The following is a 12,042-nucleotide window of genomic DNA, read 5'->3' as shown; positions in this document are numbered from 1 at the left end:
AGGAGACTATGCAGGTGTGATATAGGGCAGTGCCAGTTAGAAGCAAGGAGAACTTAAGAGAGATGTTTTAAAAGCGGAACTGACATTACTTGATGACGACTGCAGACGAGGATTGACGAAGAGTCAAAGATGGCATTGAGGTTTCTAACTGGTGACCAATTTAGAAGCCATGGGGAGTTATCAGGTAAGATAGGAAGTCTACGGAAGGCAGCTGTCAGGGCTTCCCCAAGTCCAAGGGAGATCCCCCGTCTCGCCATTTGTTTTCCATTGGCTACTCTCTGGGGATCGGGCTGGGTCTTACTCTCCCTTTGAATGGTATCCGCACTCTGTAAGTATCGCTGACTGGGTGGCCTGCAGACTCCATCCCCTCATCCAGCTCACTGGCTTCCAAGGGGCCTTAGCGGGGTCCAAATCCTTTTAAAGATGGCTGTGCAGCTGGGATCGGACCAGTACAGCAATGTGTCCAACCTCCTATTCTGCACCTATGGGGTCCCAGGGCTCTGACGTGGCCCCCCTGATCTCGGTGGGGGCCAGCAGTGTGACTGGATGCCAGACAAGGACCAGGCTGGCCTGGGGCTGTCGGAGGTAGGGGGAGCGGGAGGAGGAGGTCGAATGGAGTAAGGGCTATTGGGATGCTTGGGAAGCTTAAGCTGCCTGGTGATTAGAGTCTTAGGAGACACAATTTAGGATCAGAAAGCCAGGCAGAGAGCAGGCTGGAGGATGGCAGGGTTTTGAGTGCAGCCTAGAAAGGCTGAGGTGGCTATGTGGGACAGGCAGGAAGTGGTCAGTGGCTTCTCAGCGGCCATGCACCAGGACCAACATCCTCTGACCCCGGCACGACCACACACACTGACCAACTAAAGACCCCAGATCTTTTTATATAAATGTCAGTGCCTCCTGGTCTCACCTTTCGGCACTTGAGAAGTTTGGGAAATACCTGCTCTGTATGCATTTCCCCACATTCTTGTAAAAAATATAGTAAAAAAAGCGAGTCTGAGCGCTTTGAAACATTAATTAAAGGCATCATAGTTTCCTTATTTAACCGAGGGTTGCTGCCTCATTTGGGATTATTAGCAAAGCAAGACAGCCTTTGTTCTGCTTGACAAAGTGATTAATTCAGGCTCTTGGTGAATTTTGGCTTTCTCAACATCTTTTGATGTGCTAAGATTCCCCAGTGAGGACAAACACCATCAATTACTTAAATAAGCCATTACCTTGAGAGCAAAATTATCAGTGAGGCCCAGTCTACTAAACTGGCAGATGGAGAGATAAGAATGAACTCTGCTCTGGCCTGGCCCCTTACCTGTCTAGGAGAAGTGAGAGTCCTTTTAATTGTCTCATGGCGATGCTCCTGGTCTGGAGCGACCTACTTATTTTCCCACCTCTGCAAACATGCACATTGGGTGACTTGTGTCCCTAGAACCCAGAAGCTGCCTGTGGCTCTCTGATGAGAAACTCATTCTCAAGAGCAGGGCTGCAGAACTCAGTGTTTGGGGAACGGGGAAGAGACAAGTCCACAGACGCAGAATTCGGACTTGAATGGATTTTGTAAGAAATTCTTTCGCTTGCTTTTTCCCTATCAAGAGCCAAATTCTCCAATTCCTGGGACAAGCAGACTGAGGCACGGGCTTTTGTAGAATGCCACACTTGGGCTCCCAACCCTCTGACACATATCCAAGGGCCAGATACATGAGGCAGCTTTTCATTTTGAAATATATACACATAAAAAAATTGTATTGTTAAATTTATAAATTTAAATGTACAATGAATTTTAGCATATTTTATTTTAAAATCTTTATTATAAATATATTTTTAAGTGCACTAAGCTGTTATTCTTTTTTCCGCACTTTTTCCATCCGAAGAGAGGTTCTGGGGGAAGGTTCGATGCTGTATTTATACGTGTCATTGGTTTTACTGGTTGGGGGGTGGATGAGCTCCGTCTAGGTAAATTCAGTCACATACTTTTAGAAAATCCAGAAGTGTTTCATAAATATCAGCCACTGAACTGGTTTTATGACATAATTCAATTGCCTTGTTCTATTTTTAAAATAGAAAGATGAGTTGCATGTGTTTTCATGTTGTGAAACTCCTCTTTGCTCTGCTCTCATCATTCTTCCCCATCTTCTGGCACAAAAGGGTAAGGCACGCTCCCAGAATCCTCCTGTGACCAACTGTGTGACGAGGCAGAGAACTGGGGAACAGAGGCTGAGGCTGGGCCTAGCTCTGGGCCTCCATCTGAGTCCCCTCCCTTCTTAATCCTCGACTCCCACCCCGTGCCATTTGCTGCCGTAAATCCTAGAAGGTATTAATTGGCTTTTTTGGGAGGTGGGACGGGCATTGCCTGGGACACCAGCCCTTTCAAGGTGGCAGCTTCTTCCAGTGCCTTCACTGGTGATGGGTGACACAGCCTTGCTTATCATGCCAGCTTTAATATGTCTGTCTCGGTTTAATGGTTTTCTAGAGATTGGTCCTCTTTGGAGGGCCACGCTTTTTGACAACTAGACTTGGTGGGGGTGAAAGGGGGCGGAGATCAAAAGCATAAGCTTTTTTCAGCTTCAATGAATACCATCCAAGAGTATACAAGGCATACATTTCAGCTGGCATATCATCTGACACGTGATGCTTCTTTGCTGCAAGGATCATAATGGAAATGCTTAATTAACTGCTTGTCATTAGCCATTGAACATCTGTCTGGTCCACTAGCCTGTACTTGCCACGTCTCTGCAGCCTCCCCAGCACCCAGCACTGTGCCTGACATGTAGGAGATGTGCACTCGTGCACTGAATATGTGTCACCCCAATGATTCTCTTCATTCGTAACATGTCCATTAGCCCTAACAGTGATAAAAGACTTCGCTACTAGGACCTGCCCCTTTTATAAAGAGTAAACTACTATCATAGTTTGGAATAAATCCAATGTCAAATACAGACCAGCTCTCTTTAGTTCTGAGAAACAAAATTCAGGACAGTAAGATACAGTTGATCTAATTCTCCACGTGTATGCTGAGAAAACCCGAGATTCCTTCCTCATTCTCTGACCATGGTGTTAAACTGTCAGCCGAGCCAGGGACACCTAGACAGGGCACATTTTAAAATGTGGCCTGCTTGGACCATCCTCAAGAGCCACGTCTTCTCAGCAGTGGCCTATAGACCATCTGTGACAGGTGAGATCATTTTGGGGGGAGTTCATGGACTTAACAGAATTTTTCATTGTAAAGTGTTTTATTTTAACCATTAGTTTTTATTTACGGAAGTGGTAATGGTTTTCATTTATGGTAGTGACAAAGTTTACTTTTAAAATAAATACGTTTAAGTTTATTCAAAGTAAATTGAATGTCAAATAGCACAAGCCATTTGCACATATGGTAAAAATTATAAAGATGCTATACAAATGACTGAATTTAGGAAACTAATGTCTCAATACCAGTTGAGATTTATTGACTCAACTGATTCTCCTGCCCTGAAAAGCTGGGATAAAAATGGAAAAATTAGGTAACACTCTGTACTATAATAACCATAAACTGGAGGACTTATTATTTTTTAACTACAGTATTTCTTTAAAATACTTATCTGTTGGCTGTTTAGTTGGTGGGGCCATCAAAGCCTGGTTCTGTGGGACCTGAGGCTGAGGCTGAGTGTTGTTTGATCTCTGGGCTCACCTCCTGCCCACCCTCCATCGGCTGTGCCACCCAGCTCTCCCTAAACGGGAAGCTCTGACAATCTCGCAGTCCCTGCCCCAGACACGTCTCCTTTTCAAGCGTACTCCAAAACAAAATCAGGCTCTATGCCTGATATAAGTTGGTGTGGTGGCTGAATAGTGGCCCCCAAAGATGTCTACACCTTAATACCTGGAACCTATGAATGGCACTTTCTATGGCAAAAAGGACTTTATGGTTGTGATTAAGGATCTTGAGACAGAGAAAGTGTCCTGGATTACCTGAGTGGGCCCTAAATGTAATCATAAGTGTCCTTATAAGAGGCAGTCAGGAAGAGCTGGTCACAGAAGGTGATGCAGTGACTGGAAGCAGAGACTGGAGTGATGCAGCCATTAGCTAAGGAGACGAAGGATCAATACCCCAGATCCTCCAGAAGGAATTATTGCTACCTGATACCTCAACTTCAGCCTGATGAGACTGATTTTGACTTCTGGCCCCCAGAACCATAAGATAATGAGTTGTGTTGCTTTAAGCCACTAAGTTTGTGGTTATTTGTTACAATGGCAATAGGGAACTAATACAGTTGGGAAAGATTCGTTGACTTAAAAGAATTCCTTCACTTTCTGATGAGATTCACCATATTGATCTTTAATGTAAGGCACCGCTATACATTTAAAATAATTCTAATTACAAAAGAGTCAATTAAGAAGTTTGAAAATCTAAGTTTTTCAATAGGCATTCATTTAGTTGAAGAATCAAATGTATCATGAAGTATCACCAAGAAATACAGCAAAAAGTATTTTTCCTTTTATGGATCCTAGATGCCATCTTCCAGTAAAAGGAAGCAGAGCTCCTTGGGAAAATTGCCGATCCAGGTTTGGGGCCAGAAATGTACAGGATGAACCTGGAACATCTTGTCATTTAAGAAAGTAAGAAAGCTGTTCTGTCAAAAATACTCAAGAACAAACGGATATGCACTCAACTAGCCAAAGATGGGACGATTTGATAAATAAAATAATAATTGTAATGGATCAAAACATATAAAAATATTTAAATCCATGAATTCATAATAATACAAAAATGCCACGTGTCACCACTATAAGATGTTACAGAATCAACTCCTTAGTTTAGCAGATTATATATTTAGAAGTTTCCTATTAGAATACAACATACACTGAAGAGCTACATTTCAAAAATGTGTGAGATACAGCTAAAGTAATTAAAAGGATATTTTAGCCTTAAACGCAGTCACTAAAAATAAAATCATATTGAAAATAAGTGGGCTAAATTATTAGGAAGCTGAAAAAAAAAGAACAAGGGCAAATCTAAAGAATATAGAAGGCGATAATTAAAATAGGAACGTAAATTAACGAAATAAACAAAAATTTAGAAATCAACAAAAGCAAAAATGGGAGCTTTGAAAAGATTAATAAAATAGACAAACCTATGACAGAACTAATCAAGAAAAACTTTTCTAAGCAAACTAGGAATATAAGAAAGTGTCCTTAACACAATAAAAGATAGCTATCCAAAATCTTTAGCAAAATCTCACACTTAATTTGAAACATTAGATGCATTCCCACAGAGCCAGGAATATGAAAAGAATGCTCTCTTTTAACAGCTTCTTTTAAATATTTACCAGAGGTCCCAGCCAATGGAATAAGAAAATGAAAAGTGAGGTAAAAGAATTAGAAAAGAACAAATTTATATTATTTGCATCGTATAAAATTGTCGGCATAAGGAATTACAGAGATTCCATATGCATACCAGTAGAACTAATTAGAAAGTTTAGAAGAATCATTGATAACAAGATTGGCATAAAAAAAACAAGTGGTGTTCCTACACATGAATGATACCAACTTGCATGTGTGAATGTGAACCAGGTGGACTTCAGCCCTGAGGGCAAGTGAGAGCAACGTCTTGAGGAAATGGGTTACAGGACAGAGTTCCGAACATGAGGATGAGGATGCTAAAATGGAGCTGAGACACCACCGGGGGCGCTGAGATGACCTCACATAGAGACCCTGTATTTCCTTGCAGCACAAGCGAAGCCATTTCTGTACTTACAGTTTCTCTAGCTATGGTGTCGGGGAAGAAGGGGGCAAGGAAGAAGGAAACAGAATTTAAGGTCAACTAACAAGGCTGTAGTTAGTTAGTTCAGAATCCACCTGCTTATCTTCCTCTTCCTGGCCAAATATGTGCTTGGAGTCAGCGTGCAGTCACCTATCAACAACTGCTCATTTTCCAACTAATTTTTTAACCGATTGGTGTAGCACAATTCTGCCTGCGACTCAGATCAACTGTGGTGGAAATGAAGTCGGGGGGTGGCAGGAGGCGGGGGGAGAGGGGCGGGGCAGTGGAAAGAATAGTTTCAAAGCTGGGAAATATTTCTGCAATTACAGAAAAAGGGATGGCATAAAAAAGTTCTCTCTAGTAATGGAAGAAATGCAAACATTCAGATACACTGATGTGTCTACAAAATTAGGAAAAAAATTTATGAAAGCGTTTGGTGACACGGACTGGGACAAACTTTCCGGAAAGTAATTTGGCGTGCCAACCTTTAAAACCAGTGACTATGGACTTCAAATCTGGCAAAGCTTTATGCATAAAGTGCTAGACAAACTTCATGCTCAGAGATGTTCCCTGTAGCAGCATAACTTAAATTAGCAAAAAAATTGAAGATATCCTAAATATTTAATAAGAATAGTTTAGTAAATTATGACATGTCCACAAGAGGAATGTATTATAGCCATAAAAATAATATTCATAAAGAATTAATAACATAGAGATTTTTCCTCATGTTAAATGAAAAAAATATATATATAAAGAAATAGGAATAGAAAAAAATATAGACAATCTGATCTCACACATATAAAAATACTCGGAGAATAAAAACTAGAAAGAATTACAATAAAATGAGAGTAGGCTTTCTCCCTGATAGTTCTAGCTTTTTTGCCCAAATTTCTGTCAAGCATTTCAAGATTTGTCTTCTGGAAAGCTAACAAACCTCATGTTCTGCTCTCACATCATAAAACCTTTTCAAAAGGCAACAATTTAAGGTCGTGTTTCTCATAAAGTTTCTGGTGTGGCTATGACTTTTCGTGAAATTGCTGGCAAAGCCTCTGATAGCCGTGCATCTTGCAAGCATACTGTAACCGTGAGAAAGGGGAATTTCTCCTCCAAAGAGCGGGACAGGTGTGTTACCTGGCACTCATGGCTTCGCCTGTGCCCAGAACATCATGATCTTCGTCCCAGGTGAAATGCTCTTTGCCAAAGAAATCTTTCACTATTTCTAAAACATCAACGGCCTCTAAAATTTCCCAAAGTGGCTCACCAAGTCCAAATGCTCTGACAGTGAGGACATAACAGATGAACCAAGGAGCTGGCTGTTTCTTGAAGTACACTAGAGAAAAACCGATTCCTCTCTGCTTAAGATATGCAATGAGGGAAATCTGGAAGGGCAGGCCCTGTTTGCCTATTTTCTTCTTTTGCTCCAAATCTCAATCAGCTGGGCCATCTCCTTAATACATGATCCATCAAAATATTCCCCAATTTATCACGAGTGACTTCTTTGGTTGAACGAGGGGCTGACCACTCTCGTCGAATGCATCACTCAAGGGCTTTATCTTGGGGTAAATGAAATATTGGGGAATTTCAAGGCTTTCAAAATCAAATCTTATTATGTAAATGACCCACATGGTGCAATTGATTTTGAGAATGGACGGGATAAGGTGCACCACTGGCCCGGCAGGATCTGCGTCCTGTAGCAATAAATGACAGCATTAAAGGAAAACCGAAGGGCGCTATCTGAAGCGACTACATATACGTTCCGTTGACATTTTCCAACTTGAGTATCCTTAATGTAACAATGATAGATGCCCATATTCATAACTGTGGGATACATCTGCATTAATTCTCATCAAAAGAAGCTGTTTTAAATATAACGGGGTAGCCACATTTTGGTTGCATATTGCCTGCTTTACGCAGTAGCATCCTTGACCATCTGAACTTTGATGGCACAGGAATTCATGGCACATTGAGATAAAAAAGCAAATTTCTCTCACCATGACAATCTTTAAAAGTACCGAGAGGAAAATTTTTAAAAATCCCTTTTCACTGATTCTCTGAAACTCACTCATGAGTATTCCTGGGATATCAGTTTCCTAACATTTCCATAACAAAGTACCACAAACTGGGCTTAAAACACCAGAATTTGTTGTCTCACAGTTCTGGAAGCTAGAAGTCTGAAATCAGGTGCGTACGGGGTGCGCTCCCTCTCTCCCTGCTGGGGAGAGCCCTTCCTTGCCTCTTCCTGGCTTCTAGTGGTTGGCCGATGATCTTCGGTGTTCCCTGCCTTTGTCATCACACGGCCTTCTCCCTGTGTCTCCATGTCTTCCTGGCTGTCCTCCTATAAGGACACCAGTTACAATGGATTAGGGGCGCACTTTACTTCAGTACGGTCTCATCTTAGCTATATTTACAAACACGCTATCTGCAAATAGGGTCATATGCTGAGGTACTGGAGTTGTGACTTCTACTTGTCTCTTTTGGAATGACATAATTGAACCTCTAACTCCTTGGGTCCATAGATTCTGGGTTAAGAACCTGTTGAGAGAGACAGAGGGGATCCTGGGACCAGAGAATATGAAACAAGGGTGCAAAGGAGGCAGTAGGAACGAGACAAATGAAACCCACTTTGCAGTCGTGCCCAGAAGTCTGGTGGCGGTGATCTCTCCCTGCTGATTTTGGTGCGAGGACTAGTTATGGATGGCAACATTTACCCAGTTCCTAGCTGAAGACACTCAAGTTCTATACTTGAGTCTAGACTGCAAAGTGAAAGTTATGGTCGTATCCAGAACATTCTCTGTGGATGCCATATGTTTGAAAATGTCTGAATTTTGTGCAGGGACACACAAGCAGTATTTTTGTAAGTGGAGTTACATAATTAGGGCATGGACTTGCATAATAATTAGCATGTGTAATTAGGTACAGACTTCTTGTCCTTTAATTAGACAATCAAGACATCTAATTACAAAATTAAGATGTAATTACGTGGCCCAAGATGACATATTTCCTTCTGCCCATTAGAGATTACATTTAGAAAATAATTCACAAAAACCGATGAAGAAATGAACCTACAAAACAAATCTGGGATGTTAAGAGAAGTGTTAAGTAGACTGGTAAGTCTCTTTTGGTCTTTCCTCTTAGGTGTGTGGGGAATCATTTAAAACATCATAGTCTACTCGAAAGAATAACTTTTACATCTTGTGCTGTCAACCTTTGGTATAAATGCTAATGAAGAGGAATGCGGGCATGACTAATCCGTGTAATTCACACGTGGCTCTTGAGTGTGGTCTGTAATTACACTTGAACATGGACTTAGATGTGATGTCCTGGGGATTCATTCAAACCCGATCGCAGAGCCATAGGTGGAAGCTTTGGTTGGGAGAGCCAGGAGGAGAACCCTCCTTCCCCTTCTGCCCCTGGCTTGGTTCTCCCGTGGCCACTTTAAAAGCAGACCCATCACTCAGAATAACATGAATCAGCAATCAAGCTGGGTTGGCCTTTCCCTGAATATTTGACTATTCGATGAAAGGGTGTTATTTTCAGGGCTCCTTATTGGACCGAAGGCAGGAAAGTGGAGCGGGGGAAAGTCAAAGACTATACAAACGTTCCATCTTTCTGATGATAAGTGAGTGATTCTTACAGTAGCCGGTGGTTTTTTGCTTTTTTTTTTAAGCTCCAGTACTGCTATGAAGGCCAGCTCTATTGACACCCTCTTTTTTTCCCTGCTCCTAAATTAAGATTTGGCTGGTCCCTGCATGATGCTAAACACCCAGTTTGACTCATTAATTTTTCTGAACTAACTGAACTTTCGACCTAATTAGCTGGCTGATTAGGGATCACAGCCATATGTCCAGGTTTTTCTAAGCCAGTTCTGACTTTAACTGCAACATCCCTCTGTTCCCATAAACTGTTGAGATATCCTAGTAATTCCAATGTTTTGACAGCCACACTGCACTTCTCAGACTGCCGCTTTCTCCTGGAAAGTGGCACAGAAATCTGTCGGGCCACATTTCCTGATTTTTGGTTAAGAAAATATGCTTCCCATATGGTTTTAGACCATGAAAACAAAGACGTAAAGAGGTCGAAAGCAGTTGGTGATGAGGTCTTGTCTCCGCAGTGTGTTCCCTCCATTCCCATTTTTTATTTTTCTCTATTAGGCCATGGAATGTGATGAGGGACAAATTATGCGCAGGGGTCATTTTTGGCCAAGAAAATACACAAATTTGCGTGGAGAGTTTATTGTCGCCATTGCTATTTTTCTCCCTTGCCTTCTGAGACAATTGTTCATGGTAGATTTAGAGGCAAAAGAACTGAACTGGGGAGAGGTGTGTTTTAAAAAACAATTTATTTATTGATGGACATTTTAGGTGGAGAAAGGGTATTTGGACTATATCATTTCTAAGGTGTCTTCCAACTGTGAGATTTTAAGATTCCTTGATCTGTAGCCTGGCATTCAGTCAGGAGGAATTTCCTGAGCTCCATGCTGCTCACTTGCCTGTAGGCCTCCACCCCTTCAGTCATTGGACATGATCAGCTGGAATCTTCTTCTACCTTTACTTCTGGAGAACTCGACAATTCTGATTTCTTATTGGGCCAAAGGCTGAAAGCGGACTTCACTTTATTTTCAAAATTTGCTTTTCCCCTCAGGTACTCTACGTCAGCCTTTTCAAGACTGGAGAAGTTGGGCATCAGACATCCCAAGCCTTGTCCTTTTATTGGAAACTTGACATTTTTCCGCCAGGTAAGGACTGTCTCCCATTTCCTTCTAGCATAAGATACACTGAGCCTGGTGCAGCTTTATCCATGAAGCACTGCTCCATCTAGGTCACCTCCTGCTGGGGTGGTCTTTATGTGAAGGTGCTTCATAATGAGCCTTCCTCTACTTGAAAGAATTCTTATGTGGTGACAATGATCTAGAGCTTATCAATCATCAATATGTATTGAGTCCTGTCATTCATTCATTCATTCATTCAGCCATTCACCCAAAACCCCATTCATTGAGTATCTAAATGTGCCAGGCCTTAGAATGCAGAAGAATTAGAAGTTACTACTGCCCTCGAGGGCACGCATCAAATAATGGTGGACAACACCCGATGGGATATATCCCAGCACTAGATTGGGTGGCTGTCCTTCAGAGGAGAGGCAGATCAGCCAGGGCTAGAATCGTCCTGGAGGACTTCCTGGAGGAAGGGGTCCTACCGGAGTGATAGACACAAAGACAAGGACACACAAACCAGGTGAGGAATGACGTGTTTGATTGTATCTGCATAAGAGCCAGTACACAGCTCGAAAAGCAGCCAAGACCGACTGGAAGCCAAAGACTGGGGAGCACAAGGAAATGCAGCTATCTGACAGACAGACAGATAGACAGACAGTCAGACAGAGACTGGATTCCTGACAGTCTAGAAAGGCAAGTGAAGAACTATTCATGTAGTATCCTTCACGAATAGGGGAGGGACAGAGAACTGGAAGATGACTCTGTAAGGGAGAGAATTTAGGTTCGGTCTGTAGAATCCAATTGTTTTTGAAGTCTCGGGGTGAAGTGGTGGAGACTTGGCCAGGGGTGGTGATGAGCATGACAAGAGAAGGACATTGGGGGCCAAATCAGTACCTCTTGTGACTAATTAGGAGTAGAGAATTCAAGGCAAGATGAAGCAAACCTGCCTCGAAGGCAGGGTGACAGGGAGAATGGCATGAGCGGACAGAAATAAAAGGTCGGGAAGGAAGCTGGTTTGGGGAGACACGTTTGATTTGCCAGAGCGACATCCAAGTGGAGACGTCCAGCAGGCGTTGGTAGATAGAGGGCCAAGACTCTATCTTCTAAGTCTATTTCTTTTTTCTCCCATTGGGTTTTCTCAGAAACCAGATGATTTATTCTGCTGACTCATGGGGAGGGGGCGGCGGGGCTGTCACTGGACCCAACATCAGGAGCCAACAGATCTAGCATGTGAAGAGCCACTAAGCCAAAGGCAGGAAGGACTAAATTTGGGCCAATCCTGATAATGTCCCTTGCCACCCCTGCAATGGGAAAGGCTGGCCCTTGGCACCAGATAGAAAACCATCAGCTATTTCGGTCCTTTTTCCTCTCCCTTCTCAGTTTCTTCTCTCTTCTTTTCTGTCCTTTCTCTGCTGTGTCTCTCTTCCTAGAGTTTTTAAAAGACTCTGCTCTCTCATCTCTATCTCACGGGTGGCCAGTCCACAACTTTAAACCCACAGCTATCTCATTCGGGCTTCCTGCGAGCCCCTCGAAGCAAATGCAAAGAAATCGCTCAGTGTCAAAATAGAACAACACACCAGATAGGACATTAAATAAATGAATT

General features: G+C 42.4%; 1 protein-coding gene across 4 annotated transcripts in view; it reads left to right on the top strand.

The window, feature by feature from the left end:
- TBXAS1 (thromboxane A synthase 1) overlaps positions 1 to 12,042 on the top strand; it is a 130,323-nt gene that overhangs the window by 21,037 nt on the left and 97,244 nt on the right. For all 4 annotated transcript variants that reach the window (XM_039860825.1, XM_039860824.1, XM_039860822.1 and 1 more), the window contains one exon: positions 10,370 to 10,463. In XM_039860825.1, coding sequence (XP_039716759.1) covers positions 10,370 to 10,463 — 94 coding nt within the window. The remainder of the gene's footprint in view (positions 1 to 10,369; positions 10,464 to 12,042) is intronic.

Source organism: Pteropus medius, unplaced genomic scaffold, assembly GCF_902729225.1.
Source record: "Pteropus medius unplaced genomic scaffold, Ma_sr-lr_union100, whole genome shotgun sequence".
Taxonomy (NCBI): domain Eukaryota; kingdom Metazoa; phylum Chordata; class Mammalia; order Chiroptera; family Pteropodidae; genus Pteropus; species Pteropus medius.
This window is presented reverse-complemented; position numbering and strand designations above follow the sequence as displayed.